Source organism: Microcebus murinus, chromosome 4 (genome assembly GCF_040939455.1).
Source record: "Microcebus murinus isolate Inina chromosome 4, M.murinus_Inina_mat1.0, whole genome shotgun sequence".
NCBI lineage: Eukaryota > Metazoa > Chordata > Mammalia > Primates > Cheirogaleidae > Microcebus > Microcebus murinus.
The window spans coordinates 40,433,776-40,460,711 of record NC_134107.1 but is presented as its reverse complement, the minus strand read 5'-3'; the positions used below and the strand labels follow the sequence as shown (position 1 = coordinate 40,460,711).

The 26,936-nt window shown below is 34.6% G+C and overlaps 2 protein-coding genes across 3 annotated transcripts; both read right to left on the bottom strand.

The window, feature by feature from the left end:
• Positions 1-2,358: 2,358 nt before the first annotated feature.
• Positions 2,359-10,588, bottom strand: SVIP (small VCP interacting protein). 2 transcript variants are annotated; one of them, XM_012735534.3, is made up of 4 exons: positions 10,401-10,588; positions 8,222-8,272; positions 7,586-7,699; positions 2,359-4,758 (listed from the first exon to the last, which is right to left on the bottom strand). In XM_012735534.3, the coding sequence occupies exons 1-4, from the start codon at positions 10,452-10,454 to the stop codon at positions 4,744-4,746; spliced, it is 234 nt and encodes a 77-aa protein (XP_012590988.1). In that variant the 5' UTR covers positions 10,455-10,588; the 3' UTR covers positions 2,359-4,743. The 2 variants fall into 2 exon arrangements, with proteins under 2 accessions (XP_012590988.1, XP_075858201.1); XM_076002086.1 differs by lacking the exon at positions 10,401-10,588 and adding an exon at positions 9,959-10,391.
• A 6,653-nt stretch (positions 10,589-17,241) lies between these two features.
• Positions 17,242-26,590, bottom strand: CCDC179 (coiled-coil domain containing 179). The gene is made up of 4 exons (XM_012735517.3): positions 26,438-26,590; positions 25,552-25,596; positions 24,082-24,186; positions 17,242-17,450 (listed from the first exon to the last, which is right to left on the bottom strand). Exons 1-4 carry the CDS (start codon positions 26,480-26,482, stop codon positions 17,439-17,441), a joined length of 207 nt encoding a protein of 68 aa, XP_012590971.1. The 5' UTR covers positions 26,483-26,590; the 3' UTR covers positions 17,242-17,438.
• Between the last annotated feature and the right edge of the window lie 346 nt (positions 26,591-26,936).

Here is a 26,936-nt window from a genome sequence, read left to right as displayed (position 1 = left end):
GTCCCAGCTACTCGGGAGGCTGAGGCAGAAGGATCGCTTGGGCCCAGGAGTTTGAGGTTGCTGTGAGCTAAGCTGACGCCACGGCACTCACTCTAGCCTGGACAACAAAGCGAGACTCTGTCTCAAAAAAAAAAAAAAAAAAAAAAAAGGATTAATAACCAGAATCTGCAAAACACTCATGCAAAGCAGCAAGAAAAAAAAATCAAGCAACCCCATTAAAAAGTGGACAAAAGACACGAATGGAAGCCTTTCAAAAGAAGATAGACTAATGGTCAATAAACATATGAAAAATTCTCAACATCATTAATCATCAGGGAAATGCAAATCAAAATCCAGTGAGATATCACCCAATTGCAGTGAAAATGGCACTTATCAAAAAGTCCCAAAACAATAGATGCTGGATGTGGAGACAAAGGAATGCTTATACACTGTTGGTGTCATTGTACACTAGTACAACCTCTATGGGAAAATATTTTGGTATGGAGATTCCTCAAAGAACTAAAAGGAGCCCTACCATTTGATCCAGCAATCCCACTACTGGATATTTACCCAAAGGAAAAAATACAAACAAACATTTTATCAAAAATACACTTGCAGTTGAATGTTTATTACAGCACAATTCACAATTGCAAAGATGTAGAACCCACCCAAGTGCCCACTGATCCATAAGTATATTAATAAAATGTGGTATATGTGTAACATGGAGTACTACTCGGCCATAAAAAATGAATTAATACCTTTTGTGACAATCTGAATGGAAGTGGAGACCATTCTTCTATATATTGCAAGAATAGAAAAACAAATACCACATGTACTCTCTATAATATTAAATTGTAATGAACTAATCAGCACTCGTGCACATATGGAAGTAAAACTCAATGGCAATCAAACAGGTGGAAGGGGGCGGAGGGGATGGATGAAATCATACCTAGAGGGTACAACGTATACTATCTGGGTGATGGGCACACTTACAACTTTGATTCAAGCAGTACAAAAACAATCCATGTAACCAAACCATTCCTGCCTCTGCAATATTCTGAAATAAAAAAAAGTTAAAAACAAGTCATTTTATCAAAAAGATACCTGCACCAGAATGTTTATTACACCACGATTCACAACTGCAAAGATGTGGAATCAACCCAAGTGCCCACCAATTCATAAGTGGATTAACAAAATGTGGTGTATGTATACCATGGAGTACTACTCAGCCATAAAAGTGATGAATTAAAGCCTTTGCAGCAATATGGATGGAACTAGAGACCATTATCCTAAGTGAAGTATATTAAGAATGGAGAAACATGAAATCAGGAGCGTTTAGGGGGTTATGGCCTATAATGACATATTTTCAAAGAAACCCTTTCTTATTTATTGCGTGATGTAAAATGTTGCTAAATATGTTGTTACATTATGTCACTGCTGAAAGTTATTTGTACTATAATAAAGGAATGTTATACTAAAAAAATAAATAAGTAAAACAAAAAGCACTAAAAGACATTGAAGCTCTGACTTGGGTGGGGCAAAGGCAATATATGTAACCTAAAAATTTGTACCCCCATAATATGCTTATATATATATATATATATATATGAATGGAAAAACAAAACAAATACTACATGTACTCTCTAGTAAACTGGAACTAACCAATGAGCACACATGTGCACAGGGGGAAGTAAAAATCAATCAGGAAATCAAAAGCAGGGGGAGGGGTGGAGGGGAGATGCAAAACCTACCTAACAGGTACAATGAACACTATTTGGGTGGTGGGCACACTTACAGCATTGACTTAAGCATTACAAAGCTTCCATGGAACAAAAACATTTGTACCCCCTTAATATTTTGAAATAAAGTGTAAACATCAGAAGTACATTAAAATTACCCTCATATAAAAATAAAAAATAAAAATAAAATTTCTTCTAAAACACACACACACACACACACACACACACACACACACACACACACACACACACACACACACACCAGGCAAGAGTTATCCTTTTCTTCTAAGGACTTAGCATAATTCTTATTAGTGAAAATAAGTCAAATTTTTGGAGAAAAGGAAAATTCAAAGTTTACATCAATTCTCCTGGAGTACTAAGGATGACAGAACTCTTATATGGCATTATTTCTCTAAACAGAATACTAATATCATTTACAGTATAGGAAGATAAACGTGCCCACCTGTAAATCCAGGGATTATATGAACAGACCAAACAGCCTTTAGCTCTGTTACTCTTTCTAATTCCAAAGAGATGAAGATATTCTTGAGGTTTTCCTAACCACCAACTCAATTTCTATTATAGTTATTTAAGATACAGTAAATATAAAATCTTGTTAAATATAGATGGCCCATGACAATTTTTATACAGGAAAAATATGTATATTTATATTCCTAAAAGGCAATACAGAATTTATAACAAAATCACATGTGGGAAAACTATTACATTCCAAATACAATCAGTGGGACAATAGAATCACACATGGATGTTTAAAAAACATGCAGCATATCACAAGGGGGCTGTATAATATACAACTTTTAGTTATCAGCTATAATAATTGATGATCAAAAGTAAGCAGCAGTAGTTTAAGCATTTTACATCTTAACATGATAGTTATACATATTCATTTTACTGTTTCAGTGATATCTTGGTAGTTTGGGAGATTTGAGTGACATATTAAGCATAATAATATTTTATTTAAATTATGAATTATGGGAAATTGGCTCCCATTTAAGGTTTTCATATGAACTGATCCATAAGTTTATGAGGAAAATGTCTGGAAGTGTGTGTATGTATGTGTGTATATGTGTGTATTTATTTATATTCATTTGCTATCTGATCAGGCATCTAGTCACCCCTTCTCTCTTCCCAACAATGTCCCTAACATTTGAGATCACCACTCACCCCTGAAACTCATGTGGTTTTGGGGAGAGCCGATTACACCCATGGAGGCAGGCCAAGGCTGAAAGGAGCAGCATATCCCATTTTCCCAAAAAAGCAATATATCTCCATATCACTGATGTTTCAACAGTAGATAAACATGATATTTGGGTATAAACTGTTGTTAGGGCATTATCCTCATGAAGTAAACATTTTGTTTACAGCAACTAAAGTTCTAATTCTTTAATATGTAGTAAAGATAAAATTGTTCTTGCTGTATTAAACTAGGAGGATGGATTTGCAACTTTCAGGGATGATATGCTCTGGTTCTATATCTATGCATCTCTTAATGATCCTTTTTCCTCTTTGCCTTGAAAGATTAATCAGCTTAATAAATGTCAAAGAGTTTAATCCTAAAAAAACAATTCAATGATTTCACCACCCTTTATGAACAAAAATAGCATTAATCTTCTATAGGTTAATGAAAATTGAACGTTTCTAACTATATGTCTTGATTGGATATTCACAGACTATTTCATACTGTAATAGAAAAAGTAATTTTTTCCATGGTGAGTCAAGATACCTATATTAGAATTCAAGCCCTTTACGTTTAACAAATATAACATAAAATAAGTCTTGTGGAAAGGATGGGTGAAATACTGGCTTAGTTTCCTTTATGTTAAGCAAGTGAGCTGGTCTATTTAATTTACAGCCCCTACTGGCACTTAGTATCTGCAAATTCTAATTTAGAGCTCAGTATGTGGCCTTGTCATTAAAAAAAGTTAACACCATTAATAGCTAATAGCAATTCTTTTATCATATTATGTATTAAAAACAGAAAACAAAACCATAAAACTCATGTTCCTAATGAACAAAATCTAAAAAGTTTATGACTATGTATTGTATATATTTATCTAATATTTTTGTTTGAAGTAGAACTTTTTAAATATACTACCTATGTGTTTCTATTTCATACATTTCAAATTTGCCTTGAAATTTCACATCTGTATAAATCTTATGATCATTATTTAATAAATAAAAAATAACACTTACAAAATTTGGACAAATATATTACTACTCATTACAATTCATGAAGATTATTAGTTTAACTCAATTACTACCGAGATCATTACAGAACTGCATGTGATATTATATAATAGTACATCACTACCCTCTGATGATATCACTAATACATAATTTTAAATTCAGCAAACAAAAAAACTTTGTTGTAATGTAAAACATATGTTAATTTTATAAATAGAAAATAAATTAGGAGAAATTCAACATTTGCCTAAAAATATTCATTACCTAGTAAGTTATAAAAATTTACAGTGTTCCTTCACATAAGCCCTTAAAATTATTTTTCAAGATTTTCCCTGATGATCAGTTTAAAGGCACTAGACCCATAAAGTTTAATCAAAAGTCTTCATATACAGAGAAATAAAAACCTATATATAAGGCAAAGCAGCACAAATATAAGTAGTTAGATCACTTTATAAAGAAAGGAAATACAATTGCAAAATTTAATATTAGAGATGTATGCAGAATTTTTACATGCAATGTATATGTATTCACTATTTAGGTCCATTTTTAACTACTTTAAAAAAATGGCAAATCATCCACTAACTGTAAAAGAGCAAATGTAGGAATATAAGTATTTAATGAAAGGTGTGGCCATTTCTTAAGTTTGAAAATCAAAAGTTTTTTCAATATTTTCAATATAGAGTTAACATTGCATTTAAGGATAATAATATTACAAAGTCTGAATCTTCATTTATTCAAAGAAAGAGATTAAACTGAGGAACTCCAGTTGATTGCAGATATTAAACAGTTATTGGCACAGACTCTTCCACTCATGTTATGTTTATGATACTGTCCACTAGAAAAAATAAAAATATAGACAGAAAAGTAAATTTCATTTAAAGTTATGTAATGATACCTGGTGAGCAAACAGAATATGGTATAAAGAAATGCACAATAATTTTTGTGAATAGCAGCTATTAATACAATTTTACATTAGAGTCAAAAGTCTGAAATAAGATGATGGTTTACCACAAAATAAAAATGAAGAAATTTTTATTGACCCAGGGAGCCAAGAAATGGCATAAATTATTAAATAATAGTTTGGCAAGGTATTTTCCCTGCTTGAGTTAACAAAATATTTCATTTTTTGCTTCTAAGAAGGAGATACAGCTGCAATATACAATTCAGAATTTTTAAACATTTTTTACCATAGGACCATATTTTCTATAATGTATCTGTTATGGCTGGTGTTAAAAATAAAGGTCTGCCACTACCCCTCTACTGATAATATTTAGCATCACATTGACTTCTTAAGGTAATGGTGACTTTCCAGAAGACCGTGAGCTTTACCCATGCCAATCATCCTGTGAAGAGACAGAGTTGGTCGGGTGATGAACACATGGAAGATGTGAAGACAGGGAAAGGAAATGTTTTCCTTGTATTATGGAATTTAGTTAGGAAGAATCTGGCTATTCCACAGGACATTTTAGACCAGCCCATGGAACAGGCCAGACAGCAGCCCTTAAAGGACCCTATGCTAAGGGGGTTATGGATTAAGTCATTTTTGCCTTGTGTTTTCCTTTGTTGTTATCCCTGAGCCTTCAAGTTTGCTTTGCTTTGCTTTCCCTTTCTTCCCTTCCCTCCCTCCCTCCCTCTCTCTCTCCCTCCCTCTTTCTTTCTTTTTGAACTTCATGCTCTCCATGTGCATGCATGTGGTCAAGGAGAAAGGAGCAAACCCCTTGAAGCCAGTGTGGTGGTGGTAGAGGTGATTAGGAATAGTCCAAAAGAAAATGACTGAGTGGGCAACAGTAATGGTTTATGAGAGTCGCTCTTGCTGAGAAAATCCTCCTGCTACTATCCAACTTTATGGCTCTGAAGGTCATTTTTATTAAGCAAACCAGAAAGATTTCTTATAAGAACAATACACAAAGACAAAAAGGAATGATTAATAAATCTACATTGGGAATGTTGTTCATTTTGAGCACTTTTGAGGGAATCAGAATTAATAAAAGGCCTAATTGTTTAATCTATAGGCTTCAGAGTGCAGAAGAAGCTTCAAATTTAATTAAGAAAGCTCATTTCTTTTTAGAGTCTAAAAGCTGATGTTAAATTTATTAGCTTAGAACATGTGAAATAAGTATATTCTTATTTCTAACTAAATGCTGATTAAAGTCTTCTTTTCTTATAACATTATATGTGATTTTAACTTTGCACCATCTCTTCTACTATAAAATAGACCTCAACATCACTTCCAGTCCTATAATTTAATTTTCATAGTTTTTGCTTTTGAGAACCCTATATGAAGTAAACCTGGTGACAAAGTCCTTTACTCAAAAGAATATTGAAAGAAATAATCTTTATTTCTGGTAAAGATTTGAAATTGTTATCTAACAAAGGTTTTACTTTACATGAGATGTAGTCTATTCTATAACAGGGATATATGAAAAGCAAGCAAAATGGCCACAGTTATTTACCTTAATATTGAAACCAATTGTTTTATACATTGTTAAAAGTTCGCCATAAATAAAAAACAAACTTTTTACAAAATTTTCATTCATTTAGTGAAATTAGATGAAGTAACTTACAATGGTAAAATACAGAGATAACTCTTCCCAGCTCTGCTCAGGACACTCCCATGATGCCTGCCCCATATATTAGGAGTATGTGTGTGTGTAGTTTTGTGAGCAAAAACAAAAACTGAATTACAAAGACAATAAATTAGCTAAAAATTACTCATAAATCATTGACAAGTTAAATACAAATGACTGAAATTAAGGATATTGGCCTTTTTACAAATATACTTACTTAAGCATTTCCTTTAAAAATGGAGCAAATGTTCCTAACACAAAGAAATGTTAAATTCGTGATGTAAAGGATACCCTAATTACCCTGGTTTGATTAATTCATACTGGATGCCTGTATCAAAACATCACATCTACCTTATAAATATATACAAACTTATGTACATATAATAATTAAAAAGAAAAAAATAAATGGACCAAGAATAAAATCTAAATATCTGAACTATTATCTGAGCTTCAATGTGTAAAATAAATCCTTTATAGTTCTGCTAGACTGTAAATATTCCAGAGTTCAGAAACCTTGCTTAACTTGCCTACCATTATATTCTCAGTGTCTGCCTCTGTGACAAAATTGTGAGGTATGTGCGTCACACTCAACCTGTATACCCTATGGTCCAAATTAATAATTACATAATTATGATAATGAGTGACAATGGAAAAATCAAAGATCCCAAAACAATGAATAAAAAAATTTAGGTTATGAGAACAGAATTTACATTGCAAAATCCAATTTAATTAGATAGATGTATAGAGATTAGAAATGATGTTTGTCAAAAAGACACTGAATTTGGAAGATTTTTACTTTCTTCTTTTCACTTTTTCCTATTGCTTGAATTTTTGACATATTTAAGATTAGTATTAAGTATAAAAGTATTATAGTGTAAGATAATCGCAAAAATGTATTTTCATTTTGAAAAAAAGAAAGCAAATCAATTCCAATAAATGTTAAAATTAATTGACATTTCCAACCTATACTATTCATGCTTGTAAATTACTTCAAAATTTTCTGATAATACATTTCATTATGAAATTCTGGAATGGATTGCTACAATTTTTCAAATTCCAGTTAAATTTAAACCTTAAGTAAATTTTAATACTTACTCTAAGTCCACCTTGTGGTGGGGGCCCAGATTCAGCAATTTGTTTTTCTATTTTTTCCTTTTTCTTTCTCTTTTCTTCCACAGATTGAACATCCAAAATTCCCCGACATGCAGCCTTCAAGAAATTGGGTAAGAGGTACAGAAATATAACAAAAATCAGTATCCAGTGGACAAAACATGTTTTTTATTTGCTTTTTGCTTTTTAGATTGTTTTGGTCAGAAGGGTTTTTGTTTATTTTGATAGCAAAGAATTAGAATATTTCTACAACAGCATTCCATAAAACATGCTGTTATTTCCTCATTATTTTGCAACCATACAAAATTTTCCCCATAAACTTACTTCACACGTGGCAATGTTTTATAAGGCACATACATTTTATCCCAAGGAAGGATGTTATTAAAGGAGCATCTCAACATATAGAAGATATTAAGCTAATTTTCATATATTAAATAATGTAAATATACTAATGCAATTTATAAAAATATGGAAATCACTTTGAAAATAATTGCCTTTAAATGTAAATTTTTAAGATATCTGACAAGATTTACATTAGAGAATACCACTAGCAATAGACATCTATCGACAATACAGTACAAACAATTATTTAAGTAGGCAGAATTTTATTTTTAATCTCACCTCCTTTTGTCTTCTCTCTGCAGCCTCTGCAAGCTTTGCTCTTTTCTCTTCCTAAGGAAAATGTGTAAAAAATATGTTCTAAAATAAAGCCAAATATTAGCACGGATAAACTATACATCTATAATTTATAGGTATTATATAACATCTTACAAAAATATTTAGTACTGGCTTAAAATGTCCAAACAAAGAATGCCACTACTAGAACATTTATAAAATACTCAAATTTCTGAATTTTATTTTCCTAATCAATATATATCTTCAAATCAGCACATGATAAGATAAATATAAGCAGGCTGGCCTATATAATCATTTTTTTCTTTCCTTTTAAACAAACAAAACAGGCTTGCAAGCTAGTCAGTGCATAATACAACAAATGATATTTAAAAATACAGTGAGGGAAATGCAAGTTTTGGTACTTTCAGTTCAAAAGGAGTCTGAAGTAGGCTGGTGTTTTCAGGAGAGTCTCATCAACTAAGTGGGCTAATCTCATGTAGGATGGGAATGATTGGATTAAATTTAATGGAGGTACTGTTTTATGTTGGGAAACAGTGAATATTATATCTCTGTACCATGAAATATTTAATTATAAAATATGTAAGACAATAAGTAGCATTTTCATGCGACTGGCATTAATAATTTCTCTGTTTTCCATACCACAATACATACATTCATCCATTGGACAAATATTTATTGAGCACCACTATGCTTCAGGAACTTTTCTAGATGCTGGGAATACAGCAGTGAAAAAACAGAAACAAATGTCTCCTCTCACATGAAACTTAATTTCCAACGAGGGCACACAGACACATACAATTAAGTAAATAAGTGTCTGCCAGATGGTAGAAAGTTCTTAGTAGAAGTAAGTAATGGGAGGATGGGTGGGTGGTATAGCAGACAGTATATTTTATTTAGGGTGGACAGGAAAAACTTCACAGATAAAGTGACATCTAAGCAGTGAGCCATGTGGTTATCAAGGGAAGAGGGCATAGCATGCAGATGGGGTAAAGGCTTAACAAGTACTGACAGACTATATTTTATCAACAGCCACATAAATAAAATTAACATCATTTAAAAGCAACAGCAGCAACAAAGAGAAGTTGAACTTCCCCACACATTGAGTTCCACGTCATTTTTAGTACCTGTAATCTAATGACTGAAAAGTTAATGTACTTCCCTAAATATCCCATTTTCTTCAACTAATTTTTAGCTAGATAGGAGAGGAATTTAGGTTTTCTACATTAACTCCTTGTAAGGAGTACTAATGTAAAGAGACTGTTAATAACAGAAAGCTACAAAAGAGTATAAAGGAATTTTGTACTACATACCACCTAGTTAAATTTGAATTTCAGATCAACGACAAATTACTTTAGTATAAATATATTCCAAATATTGTGTTGCACAGAGCTATATTAAAAATCTATCCCTTGTTTATCTGAGATTCCAATTTAACTCGGTACCCAGCATTATTATTTGTTAAACTTGGCAACTTTACAAATTTGTACAGTCTGTACTCATACACTCGTTTTCAAATGGAAGACTTTAAATAAAAGAAGTAGGTAAATACTAAAAGAGAAATCATTAATTGATAAAATGCCCAATAAACCTCCGGAGTATAAGTGACTGTATCTGGCACCTTTTTTATTATTTATTTATTTTTTTGGAGTAATTTTTTATTTAATAAAATGTGAACATTGCCTATAAAAATAAATTTTAAATTAGTAGAAACTTTTTATATACTTTTATTTCTTTAAATAGTTGGTACAGACACAGGAAAATGCACATCTCCTAGTACAGTAAATACTTCAGTTCCCGGAGAAAGAGGGATGTCTTTTTGCACCGTAACTCCATCTACCGCATCTCCCCACGGGACCGCCGGTTCCGCCGAGGTCAGCGAAAGGTAAAGGGACGCCAGAGCCGCCTCTGGACACTTTCTGTTACTCGAGTGAGTCCAGAGACCTACGCGGGCGGCGGCCGAGGTCGCTCGGCAGGACGCCAACGACCCTCCCGGGGCGACCGCGCGTCCCCGCCGCCAGGGTCCCACGGCGGGCTCCCCGGCCCGCGCCACGCCGCCCAACCGCCGGCCGCCCCGGGCCTCGCGGTGCGCTCCTCCCGCGAACAGGTGCGCGAGGCGCGGCCGGCGGACGCGCAGACCGACCGGGACGCCGTTCTTCCTACTCACCAGGTCCGGCGTGGGAGGCGCGGACTCCCCGGGGCAAGGAAAACACATCCCCATAAGGACGACCCCCGACGGTCTCTAACCGGGTCCGCCCCAGGGCAGGCGGCGCTAACTGCGCGGTCCGACGGACGCGGGTCCCAGGTCTTCCGCGCTTGCCCCGCCCCCGCCCGGGCCCGCAGCTCGGCCCGGCTCCTCCCCCACCGCCACCCCGCTCGGCCCCTGGCTCCGCCTCTCTGCGGTAACGCCCCCCTCCTCACGACTCCACCGTGACAGCGCAGCTCGGCTCCGCCCCCTGGAGGCGTTGCCCCAATCCGCGCCCACAGAGGCTCCGCCGCGCCCGGCCCCGCCTAGCCCCGCCCCGCGAGCCTCCGGCCTGGGACTAAACCCTGGCTGCCTGGGAGCACCTGCAGCGAGCAGCGTGCAGGGAAGGGATGGAAAAGCTTGCCTCTGGGTCACAAAGCGCTTCCCTGCTAACCTTGCGTTGCCATGTATAAATGAGTGACACAACTCTGGATAATTTATGCTACTTCTTTTGGGAAATGAGACTCCAGCGTCCAAGAAATTAAAGCCAAATTAGCATCAGCACCCTTTGCTGCCTCTTTAGTGACGCTCAGGACTATTCCAGTTTGAGAGGGCCAGACGTCAGATCCGTCATTATGTTTTTGAGCCCGGTCTCATCAATGCGACATTAGTTGAGTTTTCCACGAGTTTCTGATATTTGGAATTCATTTATCCTTCCAAGAGCAATAAAAATGTTTTATCTGTTCAGAAATATTTTAATGAAATGCTCCTCAAATTTTAAGAAGCATAAGAATCACCTAGGCATCTGGTTAAAATTTAGTTTCTGATTTAGCAAGTGTAGAGTGGGAGGTATGATTCATTTCTACCAAACTCACAGGTAATGCTGAATTTACTGATTTCTTCTCCACACAAACGCTTTTTTTTCTTACATTCTATTAGTTATTCCTGCTTGTTGGAAAATTTTCAAACATTACAAAAAGGCATGTTGTAAAGTGACAGTCAACATCTCAGAACCCACTGTTAACATTTTGATGTGTATTTTTAAAGGTTGATTTCTTAATAGATGTGTAATTTACATATAATATCGTGCACTATTTTAATTTTACAGTTTGCTGAGTTTTAACAAACATGCATTAATGTAATCACTATCACATTCAAGATGGATGCGTAAAATTTTCATCACTCCCAAAACTTCTCTTATGCCAACTCCCAGTCAATCCTCTATCCCAAACTTGGATCTAGAAAACCACTAGTTTGTTTAATATCACTATAATCTTTAAGAAGTTTCACATGAATGAAATATACAATATATACGTTTTACATATGGTACAATAATTTTGAGATTCTTTCATATTGTTGTATAAAATGGTGGTTCATTCCTTAATCAGTAAGGAATGATTATTCCTTAATACTTAATATTGAGTGTTTTTCGATTTCGTGGACCTTTGTAAGGGTAAGTACAAATCTATAAAGAAAAGCAAATTTTCTCTATCTTCTTGTTTTTAGCACTGTGTTTAGAAAACTTGAAATTGTAAGTGCTATCTCTGTCTCATTGCATTTTATGTAAAATGTTTTAAAAAGCTAAATAAGCCTCATGTCAGTTTTGCATCCTCAGAATATCTCTGGAGGCCTCGTAGCCTTCTCTTAGAAATGGAAATATCCAGAAGAGCAAGACCTGCCTCCCTCTCTTCATGGAAATTGAAAGTCTAGGCACTTAACTCCAAGATGTAGCTGTCTGCTTGTCAAAGTTGTATCCTTTCCTTCAGATAAAGACAATTAACATGTCTCTACTGAATTATATCAGTCAGATTCAATAAAGTGGTGAGATTTTTTTTTATTGCAATCACTGTAGCAGATTGCTTCTGATACAAATAACAGTTGGTTTAATGCTTATTTAAAAAATAAAACTATTTCTCTTCTGCCTTTGTGGAGAAGTTTTCTGTATTGGAAGGAGGTTTTTTAAAACAATTATTAATATTCTTTCCTTTAATTTAATTAAAGGAAAGATTTAATTATTTAATTATTTCCTCAACAGTTTCCATGGTTTGTTCATTGATTTGCCTATTAATGGGTATTTGGGTTGTTATCAATTTTTATGCTATTATGAATAAATTTTCTTGTATAAGTCTTTATGTGGACATATGTTTTCATTAGTCTTGGGAAAACCTAGGGATAAAATTGCTGAGTCAAATATTATAATTCTATGAAGTTGCTAAACTTCCAACTAGGAATATATTTTACATTCCTATGAAGAATATATGAGTTTAATCCACCTTGGTATTTTCAGTTTTTGCAATTTTAGTCATTCTAATGGGGCTGTACTGGCATTTTATTGTGGTTTTATTTTTAAATAAATTTCACTGAGCTACAAAATACAATGAACACATCCGTGTTAGGTGTTCAGTAGTCCCCACCCTTATCCATGGTTTCACTTTCTGCCATATCAGTTATTCATGATCAATTTAAGTCCAAAATATTAAATGGAAAATTCCAGAAATAAATAATTTATAAGTTTTAAGTTGCATATCTTGTAGAGTAGCTGATACAATATCACACTGTCCTGCTCCATCTTATCCAGGATGTGAATCATCGCTTTCCCCAGCATACCTACCCTGTATAAGCTACCCACCATTAGTCACTTAGTAGCCATGTCTGTCATCAGATGGACTGTAGCAGTAACACAGTGCCTGTGCTCGTTACCCTATTGTACTGAATAACGCCCCCAAAGTGCAAGAGTAATGATGCTGCCATATTGTTATCATTGTCCCATTTTGTTATTAGTTGTTAATCTCTTATTGTGCCTAATTTATAATGTAAACATGATCATAGGTATGTATTATCATGTATAGGAAAAAACATAGCACAGCCACAGTTATTGACCAGGATGGTCTTGTAGGAAGCGAAGGCTCCTGGATCCCTAGAGTTTCACTGAAAAATCACTGATGTGAGGCAGATTGATTAATAGAAAAAAAGACATACAAATTTATCTAACATGTACACGGGAACCTTCAGAATGAAAACCCCCAAAGATAGAGGGAGAATTGTCCATTTTTATGCTTAGATTCAACAAAGTATGGACAGCCATGTAAAAATGATTGGACAAAAAGGATATGGTTTAATGCTAACAGCCGGCATGAGGAAACCCAGCAAGGCCTGTCTGTCTAGATTCTTCTTGGCTTTGAGCATTCCCTCCTTCTGTGTGTGGGGCAGAGTCCTTTCTCCAATGGGCGGGTCTTGTGGCCTACAGTCGAACAAGGTAGATCAGATAATTACTTTATGGCTAGTTTTTACATAGAATAATTTTAGGTTTTATGCCTGGCTTTGGGAGAGAAAAGAGTGTTCTGGTTTTTATGACTCACTTTGGGGAAGAGGGGTTCTAGGTTTTATGGCTAGCGTCAGGGAAGATAGCACTGAAAAGCAAGAGGGCAGGAGAAGGGCAGAGAACTTTTGCCTCTGAGGTCTTCATTTTGGAGCACTGTTTTCTGAGTCCGATCAGCCTAATATGTTTCCCTTAGCTTGACTAAAGTTTAGACAAGTTTCTTTCAGATGATTGGCCTCTGACCTCCCTATTTTTAGACAACTTACTTTTAAAAACTAGCAATTGTAAATTCTTTCTCTGCCCCTTTCATATGTAAATATTCAATTAGCCTGTTACCAGTTTTACAGCCCTGAAGTATCTTTGTTAAGAACCTGGGTGACTTCTCTTTGAAGTGCAATAATTAAGAAAGATAGTTTCTAGTCTCCTATCTCCTAGTCTCTGTGAAAGAGTAGGAGCCTAACTTCCCTAAGCACCAATGAGCAAATACAGATGGTCAAATCCTATTGGCCAACCTCCCCTCTAATATCTCACAGTATTTTTCTACTAAATCTCCTCAGTGCTTGAAATCTCTTCTGCCTTTTGTTTCATTAGAATAAAGTCCTCTGTCTCTCCCCTATTACAATAATCTTGCATAAAGTCTCCTTTCCCTATTTGTCAGGTGCAAATTTTCTTTGATATTAGTTGAGGTTTTGATAATTGTCCGTACTCATGTAAACAACATAAGGAGATATAGAACATTTCCATTACCCCAAAAGGTTACCTTGTGCTTCTTTCATTATTCAAACTATCCAATCATAAATGTGCTTAGCTTCCTTACCTTGCTTCTCCCATTCCTTCCCAGGAAAACCTTGATAAAGTCAATGGCCACAGGTCCTCTCTTTCTGCCTGTTTTTCTTGATTCTGTGCTTCCCCGTGTGCACTAGATAGCATGACATGCCTCCTGTTTCCAGGATATTATGACTATTATAAAAACCTCTTCCTTCATCACATTTTTTAAATTATTTTTTTATTTTAGCGTATTGTGGGGGTACAAGTGTTAAGGTTACATATATTGCCCATGCCCTCCCACCCCCCCATTGAGACAGAACCTCAAGCGTGACCATCCCTCAAACATTGGACATCTCACTCATTGTGTTTGTATATATCCGTCCCCTCCTTCCCCCTCCCACCTGCCTGACACCCGATAAATGTTATTCCTATATGTCCACTTAGGCATTGATCCGTTAATACCAATTTGTTGGTGAGTACACGTGGTGCTTGCTTTTCCATTCTTGAGATACTTCACTTAATAGAATGGGTTCCAGCTCTATCCAGGAAAATACAAGAGGTGCTATATCACCATTGTTTCTTAAAGCTGAATAGTACTCCATGGTATACATATACCACATTTTATTAATTCACTCATGAATTGAAGGGCACTTGGGTTGTTTCCACAACTTTGCAATTGTGAATTGTGCAGCTATAAACATTCAAGTGCAGGTGTCTTTTTCATAAAGTGACTTTTGATCTTTTGGGTAGATGCCCAGTAGTGGAATTGCTGGATCAAATGGTAGATCTACTTGTATCGCTTTAAGGTATCTCCATATTGCTTTCCACAGAGGTTGAACTAGTTTGCAGCACAATCATTTTCATGTCTGTATGTCTTAGTATACCTGATTAAAACAAACCCCAGAGACATTTTAAAACAGCTTCATAAAATGAGTTGGGTACATTTTTTCTTCCTTTATTTTGTGAAAAAGTTTGTATAAGATTGGTTTAATTTCTTTCCTAAATCTTTGATAGAAATCACCAGAGTACTCATCTAGGACTGGAAAATCTCTTATAGATTTTTCATTTCAATTATATATATATATATATATACATATACATGTTAGATTTTCTATTTTAATCCCCTCACATTTATGCTAATGGTTATTTGTATCTTTTCTTTCATCTTTTGATCAATCCATCTAATAAATACATGTTAATAAATTAAGAGTTTATTAAATTGATCTTTAATAATACTGAAAGGGATGGCCTTGCAAAAATAACAGTAAAATAACAAATCCTACAGTTTCCCCAGTTAATGGTTAAAGATCAATCCTACGAGTTCTCTCACTAACAGGTACCCTGCTGCAGTAGTTTTGTTTTGCACAACTTCTGTGAAGAGCTGAGTGAATGGAAAAGAGGTGTAAATCTCTCTCTTTCAAAATTGTTTGAGAATTTGCTTTTACAGAGTTCCCGAATAAACAGCAGAAGAATGAGCTACAGCCTGAATCATATCTCCAGGACAGAGTCACACATCTCCTGTGATAATCCCTTCTCCAAGGAAAGGCAGGAAAACAAGTCTTGGGCACACATTTTGGTTACATAAATTGCTTTTGTACCATTTGAGTTAAAGTTATGTGTGTCCTCATTCCCCGGATAGTGTGCATGGTACCTATTAGGTGTGAATTTAACCCCCTCCATCCCCAGTCCTTCACTACCTGGCCCTGTGGAGAAGCCAAAGAGTAAAAGGATCTGACTTTGCTGAGTTTCACTCTGCTACACACAGCTTAGCATTCAGGAAAGACTCAATGCAAGCAATATGCAGATCTACAAAGTTCTCGAGTAGTTCTTTACTCTGAAACCCTTCCCTATAATTTCCAGATACCTTAGGCTTCTTGAACTTTTATTTCTGTTCATCAACTTGCCTTCAACTTAGGAAAATTGCTATATCTGCTTATGATCCTTTTTCCTGGGCCATGATCTGTAATGCTGCTCTCCAAGCAGTAAATGGGTAATTACAGGACTCATCTTGTTTATTTCTCTTATCTCAGGAATCACAGTCCTTTCTGACTTCTGTCCAATTTTTGGAAAGCCATTGTTTTTAATATTTTGCCCTGTTTCCTAGTTGCTTACTGTGGGAGCATAATTCTGGTCCTTCCACCATGTCCAGTAGCAGGATTCTCTGTAAGACACTTTGAATTACATTTGGGAGAATGCAAGGCAGTCACCAAATATAATGTTCATGTTAACCCAAGAGTTTATAATTCTTTAATTTAGAAAATAATGGTGATACTTCCATTTGTATGTTAGAAATTACTTTGTAATTAAGTAAGCATTTTAGAGAGACATATATAATTATTATTTGTTTCATACATAAAACTAAAATTTTAATGCAGTATTCAAATTTTACCTTAAATGAAAATTTTAATTACACTTTTGACTTATCTGCAATATCAGCACATAACATAGTACTCTCTCCTAGAACTGTTGCTCTCTCATAACATAGTGCTCTCTCCCAAAACTGTTTAAAGAATTTAAACATTTTGTTTAAAGTCAAGTCATTATGAATATACAGCAGATGATATCTCATTTTCCCCTATTATTAAAGCATAATTCTAAATATCTAAATAAGTCATGAATTCCTTTGCAAAATTTTAAACACGAGAATAAGGTTTTCAAAAGCCTGCCTACACATATTCACTATTATTTGTTGAAAAGCAGTGAATCTCAAATTTACCACAAGGAAAAAAAAAGTCGTAGTGAGATAAGGTATTTAATAAAATTTTAGAGTCTGTAGCTTGGATATTAATGCTTCTGCTGTGTTTATTTTGCTGAAATGGCAGAGTATTGCATTTATTTTTCAGATGAAGTCAAGTCATGATATGCCAGTTGATGTTAGAAATCCGCATATTTTGGTCTGGAGCATGGTTTCTTTCATATGGACTCCTGCCTTATCAAGCTGACCACTAGAAAGATTAAAATACAAAAGGAAAAAGAAATTCAATTAAAATTCATATAAGGAAAGCTTATACATGCTATATATTATTTCGAAAAGGTCTCCAGGGGAAGCCTTTTAAAAAGCACTGTAAGAAACAATCCTTAATAGCCATAAATACCATTCTCAATTAAAGTGAGGGCACATTCAGATAGAAGTCAGGTAGGAAAAGCATTATTATCAAATACATCATATCTGGAGATGGTATAATATAAAACAATTCTCTATGAGTCTGAAAATAAATACTGCAAGCAGGAAGAACTAGTAGAAACCCAATGTATCCGTTTGGAGAAAGGTCAAAGTCATTTCTAAACATAAAGGAAATGGCAGAGACATTAAACATAGAGCTTCTCTTTTCCAAGTCTTATGTTCTGTGAGTGCCTGAGAAAGAACATTCTAGGTATCTGCAGATATGTTTATGTTTTAATATGACTTAGATGAAGTGAGCAACAAATTAAATAAATGAAAAATGAAAAAAGTACATATATCAGTATTGGCAGGAGTCTAACCTTAAAATAATATTTCAGGAAAAATTTAATATTCATGAATACATATAATTAATAATATAATTAGAAAAATATTTTATCATATATACTTTAAACAGAAAAAAAAACCAAAAAATACTTTTCTGCTCACAACTGGTATTCTAGCTGTATACATTCAAGATGTATTCATTACACATCCTCTGGGCATAACTCATTTGTCAATAAGGTACTTGGACTTATTTACTTGGACTCAGGCCTTTCTTTTCATCCCAAAACATTTAAGTTGTATGAATGCTATTGTTGTATTTTTTCTGAAGTCAAATATCAATTTAAGCAGAAAAAAATGAGAAGAGGGCATTAGTGATGTTGCTTATTACAATTTGCAAAAGGTATAAGGGAAGAAAATGTAGAAAAAGAATAATCAGCACAGTTTAAAGCAATGTTACTCTGTGGTCTGGTTTCTGGTGCAAGTCTTACATTCATTATCACTTTGAGATAAGATTGGTAGACAAATTAAAAGTAACCATTTATGTTCATTTATAACAATTTTACACTGCCATGATGTTTTGGTTGGTTGTATGTTAAAAAATTATCAATCCACAAAGGCTTGCAAGTTAAAGCAAAATCAAACAAAGCTGGTATTTTGGCCACATTTGAGAAACACTGAGTGTTTGAGCTGAAATAGGAGATACTATGTATTTTGGTCAATATACAGAAGAAATACTAGAATAGGATTTTCGCTATTCTTAAGAGCAAGGGTTCTCAAACTTTTTAAACAGGGGGCCAGTTCACTGTCCCTCAGGCCATTTGAGGGCTGGACTATAGTTTTAAAAAAACTGTGAACAAATTCCTGTGCACACTGTGCATATGTTATTTTGAAGTAAAAAAACAAACGGGCAAAAACACCTGTATGTGGTCCATGGGCTGTAGTTTGAGGATGCCTGCTTTAGAGAGGAAAGAGAAGCCCTTGAGCATAATGTGTATTTTTGGCCTTTGGACTCCTACATGTTCTTTCTCAAAAGAATGGTGTATTTTCTCTTTTATAGGCTATCATTAACTCTAATAACTGCCTAATACTATCAGGAGAAATGATGCAGATATTCCAAAGACAATTCCAGAATATTTGTACCAAAGAGAATAAAAACATAAGTACCAGATTATCTCAAAATTTTCATATGTAATACATTTTATTTTATATATTCTTATTTGTGACACATTTCAGTTTTCTCTGAAAGCCCAATTGAGTTGGTAGGATTATTGATGTGGAAAAATTGTGCAGATGTTTCTATAAAAAGCATCTGACCATTCAAGGAAGAAAGGGGGAGCTGTTTAAATGAAAATCCTAAATGGTTTGTGGTTGAGGGGCAAGTGACAAAAGATTGATGGCAAAACAAGATATCTTAAATGGGAAAGGGATAGAAAAAAATAACTAAAATAACCATGTAGGAATGAATCAAGAGGTGGAGGCTTCAGAAGTGGTGGCAACTGCCCTGTGCCATGGAAGGTGGTCACAGGAATCTCATCTCTTTTCTCCTTTGTAGTCCATATTATTATACTTTATACTAAGGGAAAACTGTGAAGGTATAAAATATGTTATATGGGCATATATTAATGCTTGAGAGAGACCATGATTATGGAGGTGGGATTACAAACACTAGTACATCAGCAAGGGAGGGGCTTTGTAGATATTTAAGATAGTACAATAACTGTAATATAGTTGATGACCCTGGCTTTCTGTGTGGCAATGCATAAGTTCCCTTTACTGTGCAAAAACAAATGGTAAATAAACCCAAGGGGCTGGAATTTTCCTTATAATATGCATTTACTCCAGAAACTCAGAGGGGAGGGCAAGTTATGTAAATTACTCTAGAAACTCAGGGGGTGGGGAAGGAAAATTGCAGAAAGAGGATCAGCACAGTCTAAAAAAGAAAGGGAAGTGCTTTCTTTCATACTAAGAGAAGCTCAGTTATGAAAAACTCTATGCCATAAACTTGAAAACTTGTATGAAATTAACTAACTCTTAAAATGTCTCAATCTATCAAAACTCACACAAGGAGAAATGTATAATCTGAATAGGGATATTATCTATTCAAGAAATTTAATCAAAAATTAACAATTTTCCAAAACAGAAAGCACTAGGCCCAGATGGTTTCCCAAGTTATTCTACCAAACATTTAAAAATAAAATTACACCAATTCTCTACAATATCTTGCAGAAAATAGAAGCAGAGCGAATATTTTCTAAGTCATTCTATGAAGCCAGCATTATCTTAATGCCAAAACCAGAAAGAAAAGATTATAGAAGAAAGGAAAATGATAGGGCAATATATCTCATGAACATAGATATAAAATTCCTCAATAAAAGATTAGCAAATTGACCCAATAATGTATAAAAAAATTATACACTTCAACCTGGAATTTATCCCAGGAATGCCAGTCTGGTTACAAAATCAATTAATCTAAAAATCAACTAATGTAATCCATCACATCAACAGGCTAAAGAAGAAAATAATATGATCATATCAATAGATGCATTATGATCCTATAATGCCCAGTTAATATAAAAACTCTCAGCAAAATAGAAATAGATAAAAATATCCTCAACCTAATAAAGGACATCTAAAGAACACCTATACCTAACACTGTATTTAATGATGAGAAACCAGATGCTTTTCAGCTAAGAACAGGAACAAGACAAGGATATCCCTCCCACCACTTCTGTTCAGCGTCACATTAGAAGTCCTACCTAATGCAGTAAGGCAAGAAAAGGAACTAAAAGGTACACAGTTTGGGAAAGAAGAAACAAAACTCTCTTTATTCAGAAATGACATGATTATCCATGTGGAAAATTCCAAAATATTGCCAACAACTATGACAATAACAGAAATTAAAAAGCTCATAGAATTAATAAGTGATTATAGTAAGGTCATAGGATATTGGTTTACAGAAAATTCAATTGACTTCCTCTTGCCAGCAATGAACAATTTGAACTTGAAGTTAAAAAAGCACACCGTTTACCTTAACACCACAAAAATGAAATGTATAGGTATAAATCTATGAAAATATGTACAAATCTGGATGAGGAACGTTACAAAAATCTGAGAAAAAATAAAAGTTGATCTAAATAAATGAAATAAACTCTATGTTAATTTATAGAAAGACTCGATATTGCTAAAATGTCATTTCTTTCCAAACTGATCCAAGGATCTAACACAATCCCAATCAAAACTACAGAAAGTTACTTTGTGAATTTCAACAAACTGATTCTAAATTTTATATGGAAATGTTAAAGACCCAGAATAGCCAACATAATATTGAAGGAGAACAAAGTCAGATAACTGACATTATCTGATTTTAAGAGTTACTACAGCTATAGTTATCAAGAGAGTGTGGTATTGGTGAAAGAACAGAGTTCAGTGAAATGGGATAGAGATCTCAAAAATAGATCCACAGAAATATAGTCAACAGATCTTTGACAAGGAAGCAAAATTACACAAGACAGAAAGGATAATCTTTCCAACAAGTGGTGCTAGAACAACTTGACATCTGCATGCAAAAAAAAAAAAAAAAAAAAAAAAGCCTAGACATTAACCTTACACTTTTCATTAACATTAACTCAAAATGGAGCATAGACCTAAATGTAAAATACAAAAGGGTAAAATCTGTAGACAATAATACAGTAGAAAAATCTATGTGACCTAAAGTTTGGCAATAAGTTTTCATACAAAAAAAAGCATGATTCATGGAAAAAATGGTTTATAAGTTGGATTTCATTAAAATTAAAAACTTCTGCTCTGGGAGAACACTGTTAAAAGAATGAAAAGGTGAGTCATGGACTGGGATAAAATATTTTCAAAACACATATCTGATAAATGATTGGTGTCCAAAATATACTAATAACTCTCAAAACTCAATAATAAGAAAATAAACACACCAATTAAAAAGTAGACAAAAGATTTAAACAGATACCTTGTGAAAGAGGTTATATAGATGACAGATAGGCATATGAAAAATAGTCCATATCATAGTCATCAGGGAAGTGAAAATAAAACAATGAGAGATCACTACACATCTGTTAGAGTAGCTGAAGTAAAAACCACGGACAAGACCAACTGCTGACAAGGATGTGGAACAAATGGAACTCTCATTCATTGTGGGAGTTAATGGAAAATAGTATAGCTACTTTGGAATACAGTTTAGCAGTTTCTTAAACAGCAAAACACAGTCATATGACATGATGCGGCAATGATGCTCTTAGGTATTTATCCAAAGAATTGAAAATTTATGTCCATATGATCACCTGCACATAAAAATTTATAGCAGCTTTATTTGCGATTTCCAAAAATTGGAAGCAACAAAGATATCCTTCAAGAGATGAATGAATAAACTTTGGTATATCCACCCAAGGGAATATTTTTCAGTGATAAAAAGAACTGGGTTATCAAACCATGAAAGATAAAAGATGCATATTGCAAAGTGAAAGAATTCAATCTGCAACTACATGACATTCTGGAAACTATAGATATAGTAAAAAGGTCTGTGGTTGCCAGGGATTTGAAGGAAGGCAAGAAGGGAAAGGGTGAATAGGTGGAATGCAGGGGATTTCTAGGACAGTGAAACTATTTTGTATAATACTGTAAAAATGGATGCAAGACATTGAGTGTATTTGTTAAAACCAATTGAATTGTATAACACAAAGAGTGAACCCCAATGTAAACTATAGACTACAGCTTAATAATGTACTGAAAGTGGTTCATCTATTGTAATAAGTGTATCACAACCATACAAGATGTCATTAAGAAACTGTTGGGGGCAGATGAGAGAAAATATACGGGAACTCTTTGCACTTTCTGCTCAATTTTACGGTATATCTAAAACTTCTCTAAAAATAAAGTCTACTAATTAAAATAAAAAAGAGTACAATAAATCTTTTGAGAGTGATATATATGCTCATAATCTTGGTTGTGGTTGCTATTTCATGGGTGTACATGTGTTAAAACAAAAAATAATATACTTTAAATATTTTAACTATGTGAAGTTTATTGCATGCCAATTTTCCTTCAATGAGGTTTATAAAATAATGACATATATATATATAAATATATATTCCGAAAGGCAATTTTCATGATCAAAAGGAAACTGGTTCAGTTGTCACATGCATTTTGCCTTTTTGATTATCTTTTTTTTTCCTTTGTGAAATGTGGATATGATTGCTGTAGATATAGAAACCATTTTAAAACCATGAGAATAAAAGCCATGTGATAAGTATGGAAGATCAGAAAGTCAGAAGGAACTTGGGATTTCCTTGATTTTTGAAACCACCATGTCAGCCACTCACCACCTAAATCAGGAGTTCTTGTTTGGATAAAAAAATATATTCCTATTTGGTTAACCCACTGCAGTTGAGTTTCTGTTACAAAGAGCTAAAGTCAGCAATTCCTAACCAACATAGCTATTCATTAACTGTGCTTATAAAATATTTTTTTCAAAAAGAAAACCAACAAAAAACTTGATTATTGGAAATATAACTTTCTCCAAATCCTTCTATATGACATATAATTCAGATTTATAGATTGTTCAGGTAAGGCCAGAGCTCACCGCTAGGCTGAAAGAGAAATGGATGAGGAAATGTGAAAATTTACCCTGAATAAAAGCCTAAAATTGGAAGAAAGTAGTAGTTGATCTTTGTCAAAGATATGAAAAGATGAAATAAACTGATTGGTGTAGAGTTTTCTGATGTTGCAAGTGTTCAATCCTAAACTGAATAACTACTTGCCAAGAGATTTTATAATTTACTTTCCAAATGATATAATCCAAAAGATTTAAGTGAATAACCTTGGCAGTCACCTGACATATGGCAAACCAAGAACTGAAATCCAGAATAACTTGGTTTCAAAGATCATACTATTTTTATTAAACCACATCACCTCCAGGATAACTGCAAAGAAGATATAAATAATAGATGAGAATTTGGTTAGAAAATATTTCAGACTGAAATCACAAATTTCTCAAAGGACAAAGGAAAAACAAAATTTAGAGTGAATATCACATAAATCAAAAATGAAGATGTTAAGTACATTTAAGTTTCAATTGATTTCAGTGAAACCTTTATACTTACTAGGAGTCCTCGGTCTGGAATAGGAGCAGGGTTTGCAAACCGTTTACTTAATTTCCTCTTCTCTTTCTTTAGGTTTTGCATATCATGAATACGCTTATCTACAATCTTTAGAAAAATTAAAAAGAAAGAAAACAAATCATACTTTTTATAAAATACAAAAGTAACATGCTGATTACATTTTTGGTTCGTGTCAATTAAAAAAAGATAAGCACAATCAATGCATATGACTTAGCTACGTAGATGTAGGAAAAAGGAAACCATTTCTTTCAAATATGTGGCTCATATGTGAAGAAAAATACATTAAATTATCAGTAGAGTTTTCAAATGAGACTATTTACTATTGATTCCTACTTCACCACTGTGTACATTTAGATAGATCCAGACTCATGGATACATGTGTTTACTTTTACTTTAAAGGTAATGTTCATTAAAAACACCCAGGGAATTTTCTTTATGGAAATAAGAAAATAATTACATTCTTTACTCCTCTTAAATGTTGCACGTCACGTATAACTTTTTATGTCACCATCGTATGGCACCTACAAGTAGCAGCCCTAGGTGATGAAGCTAAATGTTTTGAAGGTAATGAAATGCAGTATTAGACAGGAAGTCAATAACAAGAAATATTGTATCTACTGCCAGTGGGAATGTAAATTGGTACAACTGCTTTGAAAACAATGTAGTATTACTTTATAACAATGAAAAATTCGTCTTTCCTATGATCCAGCCTTTCCACTCCTGCCTAAATAATCAAGTGAAACTCTGGTGCATGCTGAAAGGAAGCATGTTCCGGAATGCTTGCAGTAGCACTGCTCATCATAGGAAAATTTGAAAACAACTTAATTTCCATAAAAAAGAAAGAATTAATAAACGAATGCTTCCCACAACAAAATATTAAGCAGCAGTGAAAAATAAAGGGACTGCAACTATTAATATATACAACAGTATAGATGAATCTTAGGAAACAATGTTGAGAAGAAAGAGTAAATCATAAACTGAATTTTGTGTGATATTATGTTTATAAAGTTCAAAACCAACGTACTTATAGAGGCATATATGTAACAAAGTATTAAAGAAAAGGAAGAGATTGACAAAATTAAAATTCAAGATAGCGGTTACCTCTGGGAGAGATACAGGTATTAGGCTAGGGAAGTAGTCCCTAGCTGGATTCAAGGATATTCATAATGTGTTAATTCTTAAGTTGGAGATATATATTATTGTTGTGGTTTAAACAAAAAGATATGTATCTGTATCGAATATTACATTAAAACACAAGAATATAATCCATCTAGTTTACCCTAGTTAAGACCCATTTTAATAGTAGTCTCAAGGTCCCAGAATCCCAAGAAAGCTATCTCAGAAGTATCTAGCTAATAAAAGTCATAAATATGTTAGGAACCATGATAAAAAGGAAAAAGTTAAAAGTATAAAGTTTAAACGACCAGAATTTAGTTCTTTATTAAATATTACCTGCTTCTCTGTCACCGCTGAAGGATGAAGCGGTCTTGGTATTTCCTATGTGATATGCAAAATTTAAAAACATAACCACAAGTCATGAGAAAGCAGAGAAATTATTTATTATAATAGGAATCCAATGCTACCGTTTTTATTTCTGTATTATATGAGTATTATTTTAACTGCTAAAGGCAGGATCAGAATAAGAACATCTGAGGAAGAAATTGGGGTGGAGGGTGGAGACAGCATTACGTGAAAAAAGAACTATCTACGAACCACTTTGCAGGGAACAGGTAGAGTACTGAGATTTATTCTGGAGGGAAAAGGTGTACAAGAAACCCCCAAATCATGTTTCTGCTGGTAAGTGACTTAAATGGTGCTCTTCCTTGAAGAGCAAGGAGGTATCTAAAGCCTAGGAAAACTGGGCTGATTGAGATGGCGTGGTTTTCTGAATTATAGAGGAGCTTGTTTGTTAGTAAGGTTCCCACCCCTTCCCCATTTCTAAATTGTATCTTAAATACCTCCCTGAGTTCCCTCATTGTAATCCAGCTTTTTAACCTGAAGACCCAAAAGCAATCTCTTCCGCATCTGAATATTAAGAATTTTATCCTGCCTTCTATAATTCCCACCCCAGCTCTTAGGGCGGGTCGATGGGTCATTCCACAAACAAGTTAATTGAACCTGCCTGTCCCTCAGCCACCGCTGGGTGGGACTTTTCCTCATCTCAGATAGATCCAGCAGCCCAGGTTCTAGACTGTCTCCACCTGGGATTTCCCAACCCCTAGCACCAAACCACATGTGCAACCACTGGAGGGACAGGCAGGCGGAAGGCTAAGGTTGCCATGGCCTGAAGTGCAAAACCCGGGCTGGGGACGCAGATTAAGGGCCCCAGCGGACTCACAGGGCTGACTTGGGTAGTGTCGGTATCCCAGCAGTACAGGCACATGCTGCGGAGCCTCAGGGCACCCCTAGGCGCCTATTGCCGGACCCACACCAAGTAATTGTGGGGAGCACCACCCGTGTCTCTCAAGCTCCGCCCCACCTTATCCCATCACAATTCTCTTTATTCTCCTCTCGTAGGCCCCACCCTTTCCCTTAGCAGTCTTCCCGTCCCAGAGCAGGGAAGGCAAGGCCTCTAATTGTTCTCATAGTGTGTTAGAATTATGACTGTCAGGTTACCATGATTCTCTATATCTTTTTCCTCTTGCTCAGAAAACCACATAATACCAATTTTCCATCTTTTCTAGTCCTTATCTCTACTCTCTTTCTTTATAAAGGCTCCGTTATTTCATAACATATCTAGATTAGACTCCATGGTCTATCACTTCAGTCTGCCTATTGTTAGGGTTCTCAATTCCATCACCTCATTGTTGTTCCATCATAGCTTCCAGTTGGGTGGA

Bases quoted from the DNA above. Each gene is read 5' to 3' on its own strand.
- CCDC179 (XM_012735517.3), bottom strand. From the start codon at position 26,482: ATGTGCCTGTACTGCTGGGATACCGACACTACCCAAGTCAGCCCT. The intron at 25,597-26,437 runs GTGAGTCCGCTG...CATATCACATAG, and splicing joins ACACTACCCAAGTCAGCCCT to GAAATACCAAGACCGCTTCA. The intron at 24,187-25,551 runs GTAATATTTAAT...ATTTTTCTAAAG, and splicing joins CAGCGGTGACAGAGAAGCAG to ATTGTAGATAAGCGTATTCA.
- SVIP (XM_012735534.3), bottom strand. From the start codon at position 10,454: ATGGGGATGTGTTTTCCTTGCCCCGGGGAGTCCGCGCCTCCCACGCCG. The intron at 8,273-10,400 runs GTGAGTAGGAAG...CATTTTCCTTAG, and splicing joins CGCCTCCCACGCCGGACCTG to GAAGAGAAAAGAGCAAAGCT. The intron at 7,700-8,221 runs GTGAGATTAAAA...AATTTCTTGAAG, and splicing joins CAGAGAGAAGACAAAAGGAG to GCTGCATGTCGGGGAATTTT.